Below are 21,114 nucleotides of genomic sequence, written 5' to 3'. Positions count from 1 at the left end.
CATGAACATTTAAAAATGGTTTATATACATGATTTTAAACAATTCAGTGATAGCATATCATTTGAAGGTAATGTATTTTATTTGACCATTTGCCTATTGTTGTGTATTTAGTAGTTTATACAACTAAGACAAAAGTTCATTTTGCTTGTCTGTTACTGCACCACATGAAAAATTACACAACAGATTTTCACCAAACTGGGGGATTATGTTTGGTATTCATTCAAATACATAGATTCAAAGTGTAGGCTATGAAGAAGAGAGTATATTCATGTCTTGGAACTTGACAGAGAAATGATAGGGAAGGGAAAATAATTTTCCTTCTATCTTTCTGAGTTCTGGACTAGAACCTTATGTGATGAAAGACATTACCAAGAGAAAAACAAACATATTTATTAACATGTATACCTCATATGTACACAGAAAAAAAACAGGAAAACTGAGTAACTCCAAGATGGCTCAAGCCACCACTACAAGTACCATTTAGCTAAAGACAAAAAAAGATGTTAACAGAGAACTATATTCAGTATCCTGTGATAAAGCATAATGGAAAAGAATATTTTAATATATATGTATAACTCAATCATTTTGCTGGACAGCAGAAATTAACACATGGTAAATCAACTATATTTCAATTTTAAAAAATAGCTCATGTAACTATGAAAAAAAAAACCAATTGGTGCAAAAAGAAGGCCAGCTATGGCAGGTTACCAGAGGAAGCGTGGTAAGCAAGGGTAAGGTTTATTATACAGTTTAAATTGGTATCTTCTCCATTGATAAGTTTCTGGACATTTAGATCCAAACTTCTCTTCCTCATACAGAGAAGGAGACACGTTTACAAGTAACCTCTTTTGTGAAATGCATGCAGTCCTTACAGAAGGGCAGCTTCTACTCTGTTTTCAGAGCTGTGCTCATGTCTGCTACTTATTAAAGCAATCAGTTCAACATAATCCTTATGCCCAAGAGGCACGTTTGGGGGTGGTGAGTTCTGCATCCTTCATACCTCAAGCTGATGAGCAGGCATCCTTGAGAACAACTGAAATAAGAAGAGCTCCGTGACTGGAGGCGATGAACACATGTATTATGTATGATGACGCCACAGACGGAAATCAGATATGATGGCTTCCATCTTTGTGCCCCGCATCAAACAACCTGAGGACATCCAAACCTGATTATAGCTACTGGTTTGGAGTCAAACTGCTTTCCAAGTGGGCAACTCTGGGAGGAATATCAAGGGTATTTCTGTCCAATAAAATGTTTGCATGATGGAAACCTGGAATATCTACTGCTAAACACTTGAAGGGAAGTGGATGAGGGACATCAGGCCATGGACTGATGGACCTGTCAGTCTACCCATCCTTCCTTCCATCTCTCTAATCATCTGTCATCTGGAGAGTAACTGCCCTGGGTGTCCCCAGCTTTAGGAAGTAATCTTCCCATTAAATATTTAAAAGAAGGTTGGTGCTTATATAACATGCATGGTAAGAGAAACTTCATGTTCCCTGATACCTCTGAGATTTCTTCTAATTTCCAGCTGAATTAAAGAATTACTTGTCTATCAAAATTAAAGGAAATGGAAAAGGTCACATATCTCTCCTCTCTTTTCCCCACTCTCTTCAGCTCAAGTTAGAACACAGTCCCTTTCCTTTTTTACACTGGATTCTTCTCCCTTTGTGTCGTTATAAGTAGAATTTACTCCAGATTTGGCATAAAGGCTGGGCTGCATGTCACTGGCCAGTTCTCATACTGGGTCCCTGGCCTCTGACCTTATTGTTTCATCTTTCCCTCCACTCACTTTTTGCTCAAATTTTCTTTTCTTTCTTCCTATTTTATTCTATTTTTTTTTTTTTTTTTGCCATACCATGCAGCATGAAGGATCTTAGTGTCCCAAAAAGGGATCACACTTGTGCCCCTGCATCGGGAGCACAGAGCCCTGCCCAGTGGACCATCAGGCAAGTCTCCTCTCAATCTTACTAATCACCTCCCTCAATCCTTCCTTACTCTGTCCCATCAAGAGTTCCTATTTTCTTCCATTTGTTGCTGTTGTTGGTTTAGTTGCTCAGTTGTGTCCGACCCTTTTGCAACCCCATGGGCTGTAGCCCACCAGGCAAGAATACTGGAGTGGGTATTTCCTTCTCCAGGGGATCTTCCTGACCCAGGGATTGGATCTGCGTCTCCTGCACTGGCAGCCAAATTCTTAACCACTGAGCCAGGAGGGAAGCCCCACTCTTTGGCAAACGAATTAAATTCTCTGTCTGAGCATGTCTGTGGGCATCCTCTTTTGTACTCAGATGTCATCAAGATACTCTCTTAATCTTTGTTGGTTCTCCCTCTAAGGGTAATTCTGCAGTTAATGTTCATCATAATAAAAAACTTCCACCTATTCATCTGTATCCATCTGTCTGTATTGTCATCCAGCCATCCCTCATTCATCTAATCTGTCTACCCCCTGCCAACGCCTGTACAGTCATCCCTCCACCCAACTCTCAGCCTCTCTGCTTTTCCCCGATTCTCCCCCGCCCCCTCCAGAGACCTAGAACCTCTTACGGGATTTCTTTCTCTTTGTTTTTTAAAGAGAAACTTATGCTTTGCAAAAACAGCTATCAGCTGCCTTGAAATGATAAAGGGGAAATGATAAAGGGCTGGGAATGAGCAGTTATAATCTTTGCTTGGGCAAGAGAAGGACAGATAACACCCAGATTAGAAATAAGTGAACAAAGCCAAGTGAGGTTTGGACCATTCACAGAAGGAGCTGGCCAGGGGGCACATGTTCGCATATATCAAAAGCTAGGGTGTCGGCGGAAATACACCCATAATGCAAACACACGCATGCACACTCAGAAATACTTATAGTTTGTATTTAGCTTGAGTTCAGTCACAGTCCCACTGAATTGATGGTAATAGAATAGCTGATAATTAACCTGTGAACTATGACAAGATATTTCTGAAAGCGGAATCCCGTAGCGAGTTGCAGAGTTCCTAAACTGTAAAATAAATAAATAAATAAAGGTAAACTTAAAATATACATAGCATATAATGTTTGTATTATACATCAGGATGGTTTTAGATTTGCTATTTGCTATTCCTATTTTTTCTTGTGTTAAGTAGTTGAAGTGTTAGAAGCATAGGCCAAATTGGAAATACATTCCCTGTACCCTCACAATGACCAATTACTGCTTTTCTCCCCTTAGGCAGGGAAAGTTCTTCCGATTGGATACAGAGTTGCAACCTGCTTGACTGAAAAATTTCCCAGGGTAAGTGTTTTCAATATGCATTTGTCTGAACCTAACGTAAACAATATTCAACATTCCTTATGCGAGTTGCATAACTTTAATGTAGTCCATTTGGATTTTTGTTTTACTGTATTTTAATAACCTCAGATATGCAGATGACACCACCCTTATGGCAGAAAGTGAAGATGAACTAAAAAGCTTCTTGGTGAAAGTGAAAGAGGAGAGTGAAAATGTTGGCTTAAAGCTCAACATTCAGAAAACTAAGATCATGGCATCTGGTCCCATCACTTCATGGGAAATAGATGGGGAGACAGTGGAAACAGTGTCAGACTTTATTTTTTTGGGCTCCAAAATCACTGCAGATGGTGATGGCAGCCATGAAATTAAAAGATGCTTACTCCTTGGAAGGAAAGTTATGACCAACCTAGATAGCATATTAAAAAGCAGAGACATTACTTTGCCAACAAAGGTCCGTCTGGTCAAGGCTATGGTTTTTCCTGTGGTCATGTGTGGATGTGAGAGTTGGACTGGAAAGAAAGCTGAGCGCCGAAAAATTGATGCTTTTGAGCTATGGTGTTCGAGAAGACTCTTGAGAGTCCCTTGGACTGCAAGGAGATCCAGCCAGTCCATCCTAAAGGAGATCAGTCCTGGGTGTTCATTGGAAGGACTGATGCTGAAGCTGAAAGTCCAATACTTTGGCCACCTGATTTGAAGAGTTGACTCATTGGAAAAGACCCTGATGCTGGGAGGGATTGGGGGCAGGAGGAGAAGGGGACGACAGAGGATGAGATGGCTGGATGGCATCACCGACTCGATGGGCATGAGTTTGAGTAAACTTCAGGAGTTTGTGATGGACAGGGAGGCCTGGCGTGCTGTGATTTATGGGGTCGCAAAGAGTCGGACATGACTGAGTGACTGAACTGAACTGAACTGAACTGAAGACCTTCTGTAGAGTTTGAATGAGGAAGTGAAAATCCAAGGCTTACGATTTCCAGCTCTATGAAAACTACTGGATATTTCCATTTATTTAGATAGAAAATAGTCTTTAATGGTATGCTTCCTAACCTAAATACTTCCTGGTTGTTTTCTAAATATAACTCATTTTTATTGGAGTATAGTTGATTCATGATGATTTATGATGTTCTGTTAGTTTCAGAAATACAGCAAAGTGAATTATATATATATACACACCTATATCCACTCTTTTTTAGGTTCTTTTCCCATGTAGGTAGAGTTCCCTGTGCTATACAATAGGTTCTTACTAGTTACCTATTTTATATACAGTAGTGTGTATATGTTAATCCCAAACTCCTAATTTATCCCCCACCTCCTTTCCCCTTTGGTAATCACAATTCTACATCTGTGACTCCATTTCTGCTTTGTAGATAAGTTCATTTGTATCATCTTTATAGATTTCAGATATAAGGCATATCATGATATCTGTCTTTCTCTGTCTGACTTAGTGTGATAATCTAGTATGATATTTTCTAGATATAAGGCATATCATGATATGTCTTTCTCTGTCTGGCTTACTCAGTGTGATAATCTCTAGGTCTATCCATGCTGCTGCAGCTAAATATAACTTTAAAAATACGTTGCTTATTTCCATTAAACAACCTTTCAGGATGTTTTATTATTGGGTGCTGGAGTTCCCCAGGTGCTTGTTATACTCACGTATAATTAAGTTCATTGATTGGTATAGATCAGCCTTGCTGATATCAATCAACTGTACTTGATGATTCTATTTTCTTCTCACTGTTGGCAGCTAATGACCCCACCTGAGGCAAAAAAATTTTTCAACTTCAGATATCCACCCGCTGGAGCCGAAAGAGTATTTTACGGCAGAGCAAATGATCCACAAATCGCACCTTCCTTGACGCACGGAATAAGATCGAAAACTTCGATACCGGTAACTTCTTTTCTGTTTTTCCCTGCATGTTATTCACTTCCAAGGGGAAAATGCACAAATGGAGTGTTAGTGAAATCATCAGTCCCAACCTCCTTCCTGCTCTTAATGAAAAAATCCAAGCACCCGTAGGCAAGAGCGAGTGCGGGAAAGTCAACGGCTAAGCCCCAAACTGCGTGTAGTCCCCTTGGATGATAAAAGCCGAGCCGCATTTCATTTTCCCACGGTAAAAAGGGGTGGGCTTCCCCAAGATAGCTCAGCTGGTAAAGAATCCGCCTGCAATGCAGGAGACCCCAGTTCCACCCCTGGGTCAGGAAGGTCCCCTGGAGAAGGGAAAGGCTACCCACTCCAGTATTCTGGCCTGGAGAAGCCCATGGACTGTATAGCCCATGGGGTCGCAAAGAGTCGAACACAACTGAGCGACTTTCACTCACTCACAAAGAGAGGTGCTGTCAAGGTTCGGTAAAGTGCGGCGACGACAGAGGCTGGGTGCCGCTTCCGGAGACGTCAGCGCGCTGTGTGCGCTGTGTGTGCGCTGTGTGCGCTCTGGTGCGCTGTGCGCTGTGTGTGCGCTGGTGCGCTGTGCGCGCGCTGTGTGTGCACTGTGTGTGTGCTTGTGCGCTGTGCGCGCTGGTGCGCTGTGCACTGTGTGTGCGCTGTGTGCGTGCTGGTGCGCTGTGCATGCGCTGTGTGCGCTGTGTGCTCTGTGTGCACTATGTGTGCTGTGTGTGTGCTGGTGTGCTGTGTGCACTGTGCGTGCTGGTGCGCTGTGTGCTTGCTGGTGCGCTGTGTGTGCGCTGTGTGCGCACTGGTGGGCTGTGCGCGCTGTGTGTGAGCTGTGTGCGTGCTTGTGTGCTGTGCGCGCTGTGTGCGCTGTGTGTGCGCTGGTGTGCTGTGCGCTGTGTGTGCGCTGTGTGCGTGCTGTGTGTGCGCTGGTGTGCTGTGTGTGCGCTGTGTGCGCGCTGGTGTGCTGTGTGCTGTGTGTGCACTGTGTGCGCTGTGTGTGTGCTGGTGCGCTGTGCGTGCGCTGTGTGTGTGTTGTGTGCGTGCTGGTGCGCTGTGCGCTGTGTGTGCACTGTGTGCGCTGTGTGCGCGCTGGTGTGCTGTGCACTGTGTGTGCGCTGTGTGTGTGTTGTGTGCGTGCTGGTGTGCTGTGTGCGCTGGTGCGCTATGTGTGCGCTGTGTGCGTGCTGGTGTGCTGTGTGCATGCTGGTGTGCTGTGTGTGCGCTGTGTGCACTGTGTGCACTGTGTACTTGCTGGTGTGCTGTGTGCGCTGTGCGCGCTGGTGCGCTGTCTGTGCGCTGTGTGCGCTGTGTGCATGCTGGTGCACTTTGCGTGCTGTGTGCGCTGTGTGTGCGCTGGTGCGCTGTGCACTGTGTGCGCTGTGTGCGCTGTGTGTGCTGTGCGTGCTGTGCGTGCGCTGTGTGTGCGCTGTGTGCACTGTGTGCGCTGTGTGCGTGCTGGTGCGCTGTGTGCACTGTGTGCGCTGTGTGCGCTGTGTGTGGGCTGTGTGCACTGTGTGCGCTGTGTGCGTGCTGGTGTGCTGTGTGCGCTATGAGCGCTGGTGTGCTGTGTGCGCGCTGTGTGCGCGCTGGTGTGCTGTGTGCGCGCTGGTGCGCTGTGCGCTGTGTGTGCGCTGTGCGCTGTGTGTGCGCTGTGTGCGCGCTGGTGCGCTGTGTGCGCTATGTGCGCTGTGTGCGCCGTGTGCGTGCTGGTGCGCCGTGTGTGCGCTGTGTGCGCTGTGTGCGTGCTGGTGCGCTGTGGGCGCACGGGGTCTCCGTGTCACCTGCCCCTGACTGAGTGGACAGTCCAGGAGCACAAGGCCGGCTCTCGCACCTGCAGGGAACCTGTGGGGCTCTCTTGGCTCTTGTGCTCGTCATTCCCACTCCTCTGGAATATTCGAGCTGCGGAACCAGGGAGCTGCCCTCGTAAACACTTTAGCCCCAGTGAAAAGTCATGTTTCGACATGTCTAAGCTGCACAGTCCCAATCCGATGGTGGGTTTGAAGGTGAACCAAGGCAACGATCATGAAATGTTTTTCCACTATCATATTCTCTTCTCCCTGGCTGTTGAGTTTCAATGTTCAGATTTCTTTCTTTCTTTCTTTTTTGGTTGTTACATCTTTGCTTTGTATGACTTCTTTAGGCAAAGGTATTGATCAACCCACAGCCTATAACAACGTTTCAACAGAAAATGAAAGATAAAAAGGAATCAGTATATTTTAGCAATCGACGGGCACCGTTAGGAAAATCTCATGATCAGACACCAGGATTGCCTAAAGGCCTGGACTTACTCAATACGACATTTGGGACAGCAATCGTCAGAGGTAGTGAAAATAAGGGGTGGGAGGGAGTGATAAAATGTTTTCTTAGAAAATGGGATTCAGTATCCTATTGGGATTTATTTAGTGCTGGTGCAGATGACGTCAGGAATGAAAGGATCATAGCAAGAAAGTTACTCTCAGGCCCAGAGGCCTTAGAGCTGATGTATGTCAAGGCCGTGGGTTCAGGGCGCAGAGCAGAGACGCTGCAGTTACAGGAAAGGGACTCAGGAACGCTGAGACCAGCTGTGAGGGCTGCCATCCCTTCCCCCTGGGCATCTACTGATGGGTTTTATTTCCACCAATGCCTCTGATGTGCTTGTAACTCTCAACTCTTTTTAAAAAATTTCTTTTTAAATTGAAGAGCAGTTGATGTACAAATGTTCTTTTGATTCCTGCTGTATATATACATTCTTTGTATATACATTTTTTGTATTCTTTTCCATTGTGGTTTATCCCAGGAGATTGGATATAGTTGCCTGTGCCATGCCAAGGACTTTGTTCCTTATCTACCCTGTATGTAACAGCTTCCCTCTGCTAATCCGAAACTCCCAATGCTTCCCTCCCCCAGACCCCTCGCCCTTGTCTGTTCCCTAGGTCAGTGTGTAACTCTCAACTCTTTATGAAACTCGGTTTCATACAATAGACCACGGAACAGATAAGTTTGGCAAATGGTGCATACAGCACTCATTCATGCCGGTCCACGATGTGTACCTGCTTATTAAGCGAACAGGCAGTGTCAGGGCAGACTCCTCTCTCATCTGGAGAGGGGGTGGCGCATGTATTTCAACAAGTGACTTACCATTAGTTACAGGCCATTTTTTCCTCTGCCTCCCCGCCTCCTGCCCCCTTGGGTACTTTCCTTTAAATACCTTCTCACATTCTGCCTTTTTAGGTCCCTACCCTCCCCCTACAGTGCTATCATTACAGGGGACCTCACATTCCGTCTCTTTATCATCCTGCTGAGAAATGTGCTCCTCTCTTTGTCTTTCTGCACCCGCTGAGGCTTTGCTCCAGGAACCTTATCTTTCTTACCAAAAGGTCCATTAGGGTGTTTTTTCGTTCACATTGTAGTATCTGTTCTGGAGATAAATTATGCCTTTGTCTTGGAAGGCAAAATCTTCAGTTGTACTTTATTGTATCACATATAAAGTTAAAATTTGTTAATATTTGAAATATTAAAATTGTATTTTAGAAGAGGTAAAATCTTTTTTTCCTTTTAAATAGGATTAAAAAATTGTATTTAAGCAGACGGAACATTACAGAATTACCATAGTTATATCATAACTGCTATCTAGGATTAGCTCATTTAATATGAAAAGTACTCATTTATATATGTAATAGAAGGAATGCTCCAGAACACGTGTATGTGTATTAATAGGTGTAATGGTTCCTACGTCAAAAGAGAAGCACTGCTTTACAAGATTATTCTGCACAGGACCACCTTCCAGATTCTTAACGTTTTGTTTACAGACCCTAATTCTTGGCAGACAGTCCAAAAGAAAGAAAACACCTCAATGTATGTTGTTAGGTACAAAGAGAAAACTGCAAATGGGATTATATTAAAAATCATTACAGAAAATAATAAAGACAAAATAATTCGCTGCATATATGGCCAGGAACTACCAGTCCTGGGAAAGCAGCTATTCAACGAAGACCTTCTAGCTCTAGGTTTGGGGCCAGAAGGAAGAAGAGTTTCTTCCTGATGCCAGTGATTTCCCTGGCACCTTGGGCCTGTTCAAAGATAGATATTCGCATCTACAGATTCAGGATGTGCACTGTAGTCTATAGCTGTCAAAATTTGCATCAAGGCATCCCCACAGGGCACCAGGGCTTATGAAGCTGATTTGTGATTCAAATTTGCCTAGATCATCTTGGAAGTCTGGAGCAAACTGAAATAAAAATTATCCTGAGATCCTTAAAATTGGGCATTTAATTGGGCTTGGCATGTGGCTCAGGACAACCAAAGTGGTTAACATTCTTCAGAACTCTAGGGAGGGAGCCTATTCAAGTGGGGGTCCCTGAGACCGTAACGCCTGGGCTATTCCTGTCTGTGGTGGTCAATCTCTGTGTGTGCTGGCTTTGTGCCCGTGGAGCTTATGCAGTCAGCATACCTAGTTTGTCATTTGCTCTAGTCAATTTAAATGTTACAAAGAGATGAAAAGTAGCTTAAAACTGACTTCATTCATTCTTTCTTCAGAAATGTCCGCTCGAGATATGGTGAATCCACCAAAACCCTATAAAGAGGTATTTGAAGCAGCACAGGCAGGCCACGATCTGTATATTGTATCTCACAATGATTATTTTGTGGGTAAGTCTCCTCCAGTGTAAAATATGACATTCAGACTTGTGAAGAGGGACAGGGAGATGATGAACTTAAAGATGAAATGCCTGGTTATGCTACAGAATAATTCTAGTAATGCATGCTAAGTCACTTCAGTCCTGTCCGACTCTGTGTGACCCTATGGACTGGGGCCTGCCAAGCTCCTCTGTCCATGGAGATTCTCCAGGCAAGAAGACCAGGGTGAGATGCCCCCCTCTAGGGAATCTTCCGACCCAGGGATCGAACCCGCATCTCATTATGTCTCCTGCATTGGCAGGTGAGTACTTTACCTATATCGACATCTGGGAAGCCCAACTTATAAAGTTACAAACCCTGATATCTGGGAACATATACCCTTATAAAATGTATGAAAATATATATCATTAAAACAACAAAAAGAAGAAGTTAAGATTAAATGCTAGGTAGTCTAATCTTGTGTGAGTGGATTTAGGCTTAAAAAATACCATTCTTAATATCAAGATTATTCTAAGTGCTTAACTTTATATAAGGAATATTAGTTACTCGTCAAGTGCAGTAATTTTCGAATCATCAAGTTTAAGGTATTGCTTACCATCTATTATCTTTTAGACCTTGAATATTTTACTTATCATCATCTATTTTAAATTTCTTAAATAGGTAGGGATAATAATATTGTGCGGATGAAGTGAGTGCCTGCAAAATGCCAAGCATGGTGTCTGGAACATAGTTAGGGCTCAGTAACTATTATTATTAGTAGTAATAGTAGTGTTAGTATTAAGTAATGTGACTAAAAGTAGCTTATTATTAGAACTGGGGCTTCCCAGGTGGCAATACTGGTAAAGAACCTGCCTGCCAATGCTGGAGACATAAGAGAGGTGGGTTTGATCCCTGGGTGGGGAAGATCCCCTGGAGGAGGAAATGGCAACCCACTCCAGTATTCTTGCCTGGAGAATCCCATGGATGGAGGAGCCTGGTGGGCCCCAGTCCACATGGTCACAAAGAGGCAGACACGACTGAAGCAACTTAGCTTGCATTAGGAGAATTATTCTATAGCATAACCAAAAGGCATTGGATGTTTAAGTGCTGTAAAGTGCAACTTAATTGTTGACCTGTGTGAGCTAAGTAGAAATTTTATTTAACAGAGGATTGAGAATTAGACTCTAATACACGTCCTGAGAATGGATAAGGGCATGGCTACCCACCCCAGTATTCCTGCCTGGGAAATCCCATGGACAGAGGAGCGTGGTGGGCTCCAGTCCAAAGGTCTGCAAGGAGAGGACTGGGCACTGAGCGACTGAGCGACGGGGCACACTCGCTTGAGAGATCGGCTGGGTTGCGCCCGATTCACTAGCTGGTCAGCCTCCCCCTGCTCTGTCTTACTTTTTCTCCTCACCGCCCCTCCGGTCCCCTTCCTCCTGAACCCCGCCGACAGCCGGGGCTGTCTCCCAGGCGCTCCACTCCACACGCGGCTTCTCTTGGTCTCTGTGGGTCGTTACACTGACACCGGGCCCCGGGTGGGCTCCGCTGTCATGCGCCCCGGACCCGGGCCCTGGGTGGGCTCCCCCGTCACGCGCCCTGGCTCCGGGCCCTGGGTGGATTCCCCCGTCAGGCGCCCCGGACCCGGGCCCCGGGTGGGCTCTATCTTCACGCGCTCCGGACCGGATCCTGGATGGGCTCTGCTGTCACGCGCCCTGGCTCTGGGCCCTGAGTGGGCTCCGCCGTCACGCGCCCCGGACCCGGATCCTGGATGGGCTCCACCGTCAGGCGCCCCGGACCCGGGCCCCGGGTGGGCTCCACCGTCAGGCGCCCCGGACCAGGGCCCGGGTGGGCTCCCCCGTGTCAGGCGCCCCGGACCCAGGCCCCGGCTGGGCTCTATCTTCACACGCTCCGGACCCGGATCCTGGATGGGCTCTGCTGTCACGCGCCCTGGCTCCGGGCCCTGGGTGGGCTCCGCCGTCAGACGCTCCGGACCCGGGCCCTGGGTGGGCTCCGCCGTCACGCGCCCCGGCCCCGGGCCCCGGGTGGGCTCTACCCTCCCGCCCGCTGCACTCCTGCTCCCCCCGCTCCTTTTCCTCCCGCTAGGCCTTTTGTCTTTATGTCTTTTTGTCTTCCTTCTGTCCATTTCTTGTGAAAATATTTTATTCCTTTTTGGAAAAAGTTTAGTATGGATAGCACAGTCTAATCCAATGCCGTTTAACTGTTTTAAAAAGAACCGTATCAATGAATATATATAGAGACAACCTTTTAGGAGACATCTAAAATACCTTTAGCAGTTGGAGGAAAATGAGTCTAGTTTTAAAAATATTTCATTATTTACTTATAATGTTTATAAGTTTCCTTATAATGTGTTAGTTTCTGGCGTACCACACACTTCTGGCATACAGCAAGTGATTCAGTTATACACATGCGTGTTCTTTTCCATTATGTCTTATTGTAGGAAATTGAGTATTCTTCCCAGTGCTATACAGTAGGACCTTTTTGTTTATCCATAATATATATAATATATAATTTTCATCTGCTAGTCCCATACTCTCCAACTTTTTTTTCTTATATTTAGAAAAGCTCTCATGGACTATAACATGGCTGAAATTATTTTTATTTTTTCATTTTTATAAGAGTTTCACTAGCCTCTTGAAAAGAAATAGAATCCAATCCTTTAAATATCTGTTTTTACTTTTTCCCATTAATGAAAGCATTTTATTTTTTATTTTTTTAAATTAAATTAAATTTTTTTATAATCACTGTTTTATTTTTATTTTTTTCATTTATTTTTATTAGTTGGAGGCTAATTACTTTACAATAGTGTAGTGGTTTTTGCCATACATTGACATGAATCAGCCATGGATTTACATGTGTTCCCCATTCTGAACCCCCCTCCCACCTCCTTCCCCATCCCATAGCATTTTATTTTTTTAATAAAATATATAATAATTGTCGAGAATGTAAAACAAAAATAATTGTCGAGAATGTAAATATCATGGAAAAATGGAGAAAAAAATAAATGTATCCCTGAAATCCCATTAGCCAGAGGTCACCACACTTGATATACTGAACATGTTTCTAAGCCCATCCACTGAGCTGTTGTCTTCAGTTAAATGTGATAATAATCTCTATTCTTTTGGGGAAGCTGCCATATGCATTTAAAATTTTTTATTTAAAATAATGTGTCAAGGACACCATTCAATAACAACCTCTTTAAATATACTTAATTTAGATTACTACTAAAGTTATATTTTCTTTTATAAAATGCAGGCTGCATACAGACTTCCTTGGCAGTCCAGTGGTTAAGATTCCACTGCAAGGGGTGTGGGTTTGAGCCCATCTCAGGAGGCTAAGATCCTACATACCTCGAAGAGTGGCCAAAAAAAAAAAAAAAATACAGGCTACATAGAAATACATAAAATACAAAGAAAATCTTCCAAAATCCCCAGTCACAGATGATACTTTGATTTATGTTTTTCTTTGCTGTTTAGAGAGGAGTTAATGTGTTTATGCTTGTCTTTTCAGGTCACTTGCCAATATTGTATTTTTCAGTGTTATAGAAGTGTACTGATTATCTATCTTCATGAACACAGTTTGCTTCTTTAGGACTCAGCCCTAGATTTCTGTAGCTCTCACTCTTGAGCCGGGGCCGCTCCCCTGAACCACGCCCAGCTTGCCCTTGTGCCTGCTGTGTGTGAGACTGCCAACCGCGGCATCCTCCGCAGTGACGAGCTTTGCCAGTCTTTAGGTTTTGCTCAACTGAGAGATGAATTGTGACTGCATGCTATTGCTTTTGCTTACCTCATTTGTGTTACTAGTGAGACTGAATAGCTTTTTCCTTATCATTTCATAACCTCTTGTGTGCATGCATGCTTAGTCATGTCTGACTCTTTGCAACTCCGTGGACTGTAGCCTGCCAAGCTCCTCTGTCCAGTAACCTTTTAGCTCACCTCTAGTTTCAGTCTTACTTTCTTACCTATAAATAGAGAACTAATACCACTTCATACTTGAAAAAAATACAGCATTAGATCTTGAAGACCTCCCTGCTGGGTTCTCAGCCCTCAATCACTCTTCGAATGTCTCTGCGGTAAGCGATTATAATGAAATGTGAGGGTTGTAATACAAATCTCACTGAGAGCGACTCTAACATACCAGCCTCTCAGGGCTTCCCAGGTAGTCCAGGCTAAGACTCCCTCTGCAGGAGCTGGGGGGGTGGGGGGATGGGGAGGGAAACAGTAAAATTAAAAGACCGACCTCTCAGATCTTAGCAGAGCGCAAAGCACCACTGGGGGCCCAAAGCCCCGCAGCTCTTCCCCTGATCTTCAGAATCTCTTTAACATTGATGGGGCCTGAATTTTTCATTTGTATGTCTTTCTCTACATCATTTTTCTCCTTCCTGAGTATCTACACGAGGAACTCTTGCTCCACTGTCTCCCAGCTCTCATGGGAGAGTGCCTCTGTCATCTGTCACCAAATCTGGAGTTTCCTGCACTGTTATAATGTCACTCTTTCTCCCACTGGCATATTCCTTGTTACTGAGAACATCATGTGCCTCTTGCATAAAGCTGTGTTGCTTAAGTCAGAAGTCTTCCCTTTTCTTTTCTTAGGAGAAGCAAAGAACCGGAAGTATAACCCATCAAGTTTTCATAGATTTAACTTGTATGGGATCCCAACACCACATTTTAATGATGGACGAAACATGGCAAAAACTTTACATTGGCTTCATGAACTACAAATGTAAGTGTGTTGTGTCTTGGAACAAGTGTTAGATAAATGGTATATAGACTTAAAAGTTAATTAAATTTGTTTTTTTTTTTAAAGAGGTAATGCATTGACATCGTTCAAACATAAAAATAATATAAAAAGATACACAGTGATATGTCTTCTAAACTATCCAGTTTCCCCAGAGATCACCATGATACTGGTTTTTCGTTTGTCTGTTTTTGACCATGTGGCTTGCAGGACCTGATTCCCCCACCAGGGATTGAACCTAGGCCCCTTGCTGTGGAAGCACAGAGTTCTAACCACTGGACAGGCAGGGAATTCCTTGTGTGTGATTCTGAAGTTATTTCATGCCTTTTCAGCAGATCAGAGGACTTCCTTGGTGGCTCAGACGGTAAAGCGTCTGCCTACAATGTGGGAGACCCGGGTTCAATCCCTGAGTTGGGAAGATCTCCTGGAGAAGGAAATGGCAGCCCACTCCAGTATTCCTGCCTAGAGAATCCCATGGATGGAGGAGTCTGATAGGCTACAGTCCATGGGGTCACAAAGAGTTGGACATGACTCACTTACACTTTCAGCCGATCAGAAGACATACATGAATTGTTTTTTATCCACGCGACCCACCCTACTACGTTCCTTAAATATCATGGACTTTTGGGTAGATTGTCTCTACAAAGACACGTGTAGATTCACGTGTCATCTATCATTCAACTTTCTTTAGTAGTTAGTTGGGCACCTGACTTAGCTCTTACAAACTGTGACCTGTTTACACCTGCATTCTACACTTGACTACTTTCCTAAGATATTAAAATAAGTTTCCTTAGTTTTTCATTTCTTGTCTTATATCTAAGGCAACAAACAAAGTAAAATTCTCTATTTCCTACTATGCTGAAAAAAATCAGAGGATTGAAAATGCTGGTGTAGTGGGTTGAATAGTGGCCTTCAAAGATGTCCATGTTCTAATTCCAAGAACCTGTGATGGTTATCTTATATGGGAAAAGGGTCCTTGTAAATGCAATTCAGTGAAAGATCTTGAGATGAAGAGATCATTTTGGATGATCTGTGCATGTGTGCTAAGTCGCTTCAGTCATGTCTGACTCTTTGCATACTGCAGCCTTCCAGGCTCCTGTGTCTGTGGGATTCTCCAGGCAAGAATATTGGAGTGGGTTGCCGTGCCCTCTTCCAGGGGATCTTCCCCACCCAGGGACGGAACCCATGTCTCATGTCTCCTGCATTGGCAGGCGGCTTCTTTACCACTAGCGCCACCTGGGAAGCCCCCTAGATGATCTGGGTGGGGCCAAAATCCAGTAGCAAGTGTCCTAATAAGGGAAAGGCTGAGGGAGATATAAGACAGAAGAAGAGAAGACATGTGGAGTAGGCCGTGAGGTGAAGATGGCAGAGACGGGAATGATGTGGTGTCGAGCAAGGAAGGCCAGAAATGTAGCAGCCTCCAGATGTTGGAGGAAGCGATGAACAGGGTCTCCCCAGAGCCTTCAGGGGGCATGTGGCCTGGCTGTCACCGCGGTCTCAGACTTCTGGTCTCTCGACCTGTGGGAGAATATGTTTCTACTGTTTTAAGCCACAAGCTTGTGGTAATTTGTCCTCACAACCCCAGGAAATGAACATACGGGACCTGCATTTCTATACATTCAGTGGTGGGAGTGGATTTGTTTTGCCCTCTACCCTCTGTTTTTAAAGAGTTTTTTCACTTGTAATTTTTTAAGATTAATTTTTAGTGGCGCATTGTTGACTTACAGTGTTGTGTAGTTTTGGGTGTACAGCAGGGTGAATCCGTTATACATACACCCACATGTAGATTCCTGTTTCTGTAAGGTCCTTTTCCCGAATAGGTCATCAGCGAGGACCGGGCGGAGCTCCCTGTGCTGAGCAGTAGGCCTTCTTGATCATCTGGTTTATAGACTGTGGTGTCTGGATGCCAGTCCCAATTTTCCAGTTTACCCCCTGCTTTCCCCCTGGTGACCTTCAGTTTGTTTTCTCCCTCTGCTTCCCAGGTGGCGCTAGTGGTGAAGAAAGTGAAAATGAAAGTCACTCAGTCGTGTCCGACTCTTTGCAACCCCATGGACTATACAGTCCATGGAATTATCCAGGCCTGAACACTGGAGTGGGTATAGAACCTGCCTACAAACGCAGGAGACGTAAGAAACATGGCCTCGATCCCTGGATCAGGAAGATCCCCTGGAGGAAGCCATGGCAACCCACTCCAGTATTCTTGCCTGGAGAATCCCATGGACGCAGGAGCCAGCGAGCTACCGTCCATGGGGTCACAAAGAGTCAGACACAACTGAAGTAAGCTAGCATGCAAGCTACATCTGTGACGCCGCTTCTGTTTTGTGAATAAGTTCATTTGCACCAGGTTTCGAGCCTCTATGCCCTCTTTAAAGAATACACTGCCCTCCTCCAAATTTCCACGTGCCCCATCAGGCATACATGTTTCCTTCCCCCAGGCACCCAATATGCCTCGCTCACTTGCTTGTCTGATAGCTGAGATGGCAGCTCCCAGTTATAGAGGCAAAGTGCTAAGTACTTTATATATGATTAATTTGACCCTACCTACAGCAACTCTAGGAGGTAGCTGTACTGTAATTTTTAGCCTTTCCATTTTACAGATGAAGAAACTGAGGTACAGAGCAGTTAAGTCCTGTGCCCGAGATCACACAGGTAAGTGCTAGGGGTAGGGCTGAAACCCAGCAGTGTCTCTCTAGAGGCCGCCCTTAGCACTGCACCAAGGCTGTAGGCACTGACTCTGTGATCACAGGCCTGAAACCGGGATTTCCATTCTTCTTCCACTCCCTTTTTATTTAATATATGAATTTCTGATATTTGAATTATTCAAAGCAATAAAGGTAAAGCACAAAGAGAAGAAATTCTTTCCTGGGTAACCTTTCCCTTCTCCAGGGGATCTTCCTGAGCCACAGATCGAACCCTGGTCTCCCGCGTGGCAGGCCTTCTTTACCATCTGAGCCACCAGGGAAGCCCTTCCATATTTTAGAAAAACTATAGGAGACAGTGTTTTTTTTTTAGGATATAGAAGAGCTCCTAAAACAAACATTCATTAATTTATCACTATTAAAGTGGTGAAAACATACATAAAGGAAAACATGAAGAAATTATTTAAATACTTGCCTAGATCAGTTCAGTCAGCTCAGTTCAGTCGCTCAGTTGTCTCTGACTCTGTGACCCCGTGAACTGCAGCACGCCAGGCCTCCCTGTCCATCACCACCTCCTGGAGTTTACCCAAACTCACGTCCATTGAGTCAGTGATGCCATCCAACCATCTCATCCTCTGTCGTCCCCTTCTCCTCCTGCCTTCAATCTTTCCCAGCATCAGGGTCTTTTCAGTGAGTCAGTTCTTCGCATCAGGTGGCTAAAGTATTGGAGTTTCAGCTTCAGCATCAGTCCTTCCAATGAACACCCAGGACTGATTTCCTTTAGGATGGACTGGTTGGATCTCCTTGCAGTCCAAGAAACTCTCAAGAGTCTTCTCCAACACCAGTTCCAAAGCATCAGTTCTTCGGCGCTCAGCTTTATTTATGGTCCAACTCTCACATCCATACATGACTACTGGAAAAACGATAACTTTGGCTATATGGACCTTTGTCTGTAAAGTAATGTCTCTGCTTTTTAATATGCTGTCTAGGTTGGTCATAGCTTTTCTTGCAAGGAGCAAGTGTCTTTTAATTTCATGGCTGCAGTCACCATCTGATTTTGGAGCCCAAGAAAATAAAAGTCTCTCACATTGTTTCCCCATCTATTTGCCATGAAGTAATGGGGCCGGATGTCATCATCTTAGTTTTCTGAATGTTGAGCTTTAGGCTTCCCCGGTAGCTCAGGCGGTAAAGTGTTCTACCTGAATGTTGAGCTTTAAGCCAACTTTTTCACTCTCTTTCACTTTCATCAAGAGACTCTTTAATTCCTCTTTGCTTTGTGCCATAAGGGTGGTGTCATTTGCATATCTGAAGTTATTGCTATTTCTCCTGGCAATCTTGATTCCAGCTTGTGCTTGGAATTAAGCATATTCATTTACAGCTCATTGTTTTGGTTTCTATTTTCTTCTTTTTTGTCTTATTTATTTTTAATTGAAGTATAGAAAGAAAGAAAGTGAAGTCACTCAGTCTTGTCTGACTCTTTGCGACCCCATGGACTATCCCACCGGCTTCTCCGTCCATGGGGTTCTCCAGGCAAGAATACTGGAGTGGGTTGCCATTTCCTTCTCCAGGGGTTCTTACTGACCCAGGGATCGAGCCTGGGTCTCCTGCACTGCAGGCAGAGCCCCCGGGGAAGTGCAACTGAAGTCTGGTTGATTTATGATGTTGTGTTAATTTCAGGTACTCAACAAAGGGATTCAGTTATACATAAATATATATATATATATAAAATATATAGTATTTCAGATTCTTTTCCATTGTAAGTTATTAGAAGATATGGAATATAGGGCCTACTGTATAGCAAAGGGAACTATATTACCTGTTATATATACTGGTTATCTATTTTATATATAGTATGTAGTATGTATATGTCAATCCCAAATTCCTAATTTATACCCCCATTCCCCTTTGGCAACTGTTAAGCTTGTCTTCTGCGTCTGTGAATCTATTTCTATTTTGCTTACATCTTAATGTGATATGCACTATTCAACGTACATTTGCCTCCAGTTCAGTTCAGTTCAGTTCAGTCGCTCAGTTGTGTCTGACTCTTTGAGGCCCATGAACCCCAGCATACCAGGCCTCCCTGTCCATCGCCAACTCCCGGAGTCCACCCAAACCCATGTCCATCGAGTCAGTGATGCCATCTAGCCAACTCATTCTCTGTCATCCCCTTCTCCTCCTGCCTTTGATCCTTCCTAGCATTAGGGTCTTTTCCAATGAGTCAGCTCTTCACATCAGGTGGCCAAAGTATTGGAGTTTCAGCTTCAGCATCAGTGCTTCCAATGAACACCCAGGACTGATCTCCTTTAGGAAGGACTGGTTGGATCTTCTTGCAGTCCAAGAGACTCTCAAGAGTCTTCTCCAACACCACAGTTCAAAAGCATCAATTTTTCAGCGTTCAGCTTTCTTTATAGTCCAGCTCTCACATCCATATGTGACTACTGGAAAAACCATAGCCTTGACTAGGCGGATCTTTGTTGGCAAAGTAATGTCTTTGGTTTTAAATATGCTATTCAGGTTGGTCATAACTTTCCTTCCAAGGAGTAAGCGTCTTTTAATTTCATGAGTGCAATCACCATCTGCAGTGATTTTGGAGCCCCAAAAAATAAAGTCTGACACTGTTTCCACTGTTTCCCCATCTATTTCCCATGAAGTGATAGGACCAGATGCCATGATCCTAGTTTTCTTAATGTTGAGCTTTAAGCCAACTTTTTCACTCTCCTCTTCACTTTCATCAAGAGGTTTTTTAGTTCCTCTTCACTTTCTGCCAAAAGGGTGATGTCGTCTGCATATCTGAGGTTATTGATATTTCTCCCAGCAATCTTGATTCCAGTTTGTGCTTCTTCCAGCCCATTGTTTCTCATGATGTACTCTGCATATAAGTTAAATAAGCAGGGTGACAATATACAGCCTTGACGTACTTCTTTTCCTATTTGGAACCAGTCTGTTATTCCATGTCCAGTTCTAACCGTTGCTTCCTGACCTGCATACAGATTTCTCAAGAGACAGGTCAGGTGGTCTGGTTTTCCCATCTCTTTCAGAATTTTCCACAGTTTGTTGTGATCCACATAGTCAAAGACTTTGGCATAGTCAATAAAGCAGAAATAGATGTTTTTCTGGAACTCTTTTGCTTTTTCTATGATTCAGCGGATGTTGGCAATTTGATCTCTGGTTCCTCTGCCTTTTCTAAAACCAGCTTGAATATCTGGAAGTTCACAATTCAAGAGTTATTGGGGATATATACTTGGGGATATATACAATGAAGGAATATATTTCCTTCATAAAATTACCTGTATCTATATTATGCTTATGACCTGGCCAGAAGAATCAGTTACAATCTAGAAATGATAGACTGTGTGTGTGTGTGACTGTGTGACTGGCACGCAGAAGACTTGATTGGTGAGTGAATGAGGTGAGGTGTGTAATGATTACAGCTGTTGATTCTCTGACATACACGGCTGCTCACAAATAGTTCCCGATTCTCCCAGCAACATGTCCTAGGCGGTGTTAGGCTGAGAAGCGAGGGCTATGTGGCTTAGAATCCTCCTTTTTGCCGTCCGGGCATGTTCCTAATTAAGCCCCTTGGAGCTGGTTTCAGACTGTCAACTTTATATGTTCAAATTATGGCCTTCAAACTGCCTTTAATTTATTCTGACTTTACCCCATTGTTCTTTTTCTCTCTTTTTGAACTAATGGGAAGTAAATAAATAAGAGATGAATTACTTAATCTTTCATCTTTTGTTTCTCCACAGAGTGTCACTCTTCTCCCAAATTTTATTCAGCTTTGTATTTCTCCAGTACAGGGAATAGTTTTAAAAGCAAAAGGAGTTTAAGAATTTTAAGTTCCCTGTTTTTAGTCTTAGCAAAACAATAGAGGTTTATTAATGTTATTAAATAGTGGTGTTGTAATTTTACAGTTCTCAAAAGAAATTCTTACTCAATCACAGTGGTGGAAGTAATGAAATTATATTACAGAAAATTGGCA

At 44.0% G+C, this 21,114-nt stretch overlaps 1 protein-coding gene across 1 annotated transcript in view; it reads left to right on the top strand.

The window, feature by feature from the left end:
- Positions 1 to 21,114, top strand: part of EFHB (EF-hand domain family member B) — a 60,228-nt gene that overhangs the window by 13,394 nt on the left and 25,720 nt on the right. Inside the window, exons 2-6 of the mRNA XM_043474100.1 lie at positions 3,189 to 3,251; positions 4,996 to 5,139; positions 7,283 to 7,463; positions 9,658 to 9,768; positions 14,349 to 14,478. Coding sequence (XP_043330035.1) covers positions 3,189 to 3,251; positions 4,996 to 5,139; positions 7,283 to 7,463; positions 9,658 to 9,768; positions 14,349 to 14,478 — 629 coding nt within the window. The remainder of the gene's footprint in view (positions 1 to 3,188; positions 3,252 to 4,995; positions 5,140 to 7,282; positions 7,464 to 9,657; positions 9,769 to 14,348; positions 14,479 to 21,114) is intronic.

The sequence above is a fragment of the Cervus canadensis genome, chromosome 7, assembly GCF_019320065.1.
Source record: "Cervus canadensis isolate Bull #8, Minnesota chromosome 7, ASM1932006v1, whole genome shotgun sequence".
NCBI classification, from domain to species: Eukaryota; Metazoa; Chordata; class Mammalia; order Artiodactyla; family Cervidae; genus Cervus; species Cervus canadensis.
This window is presented reverse-complemented; position numbering and strand designations above follow the sequence as displayed.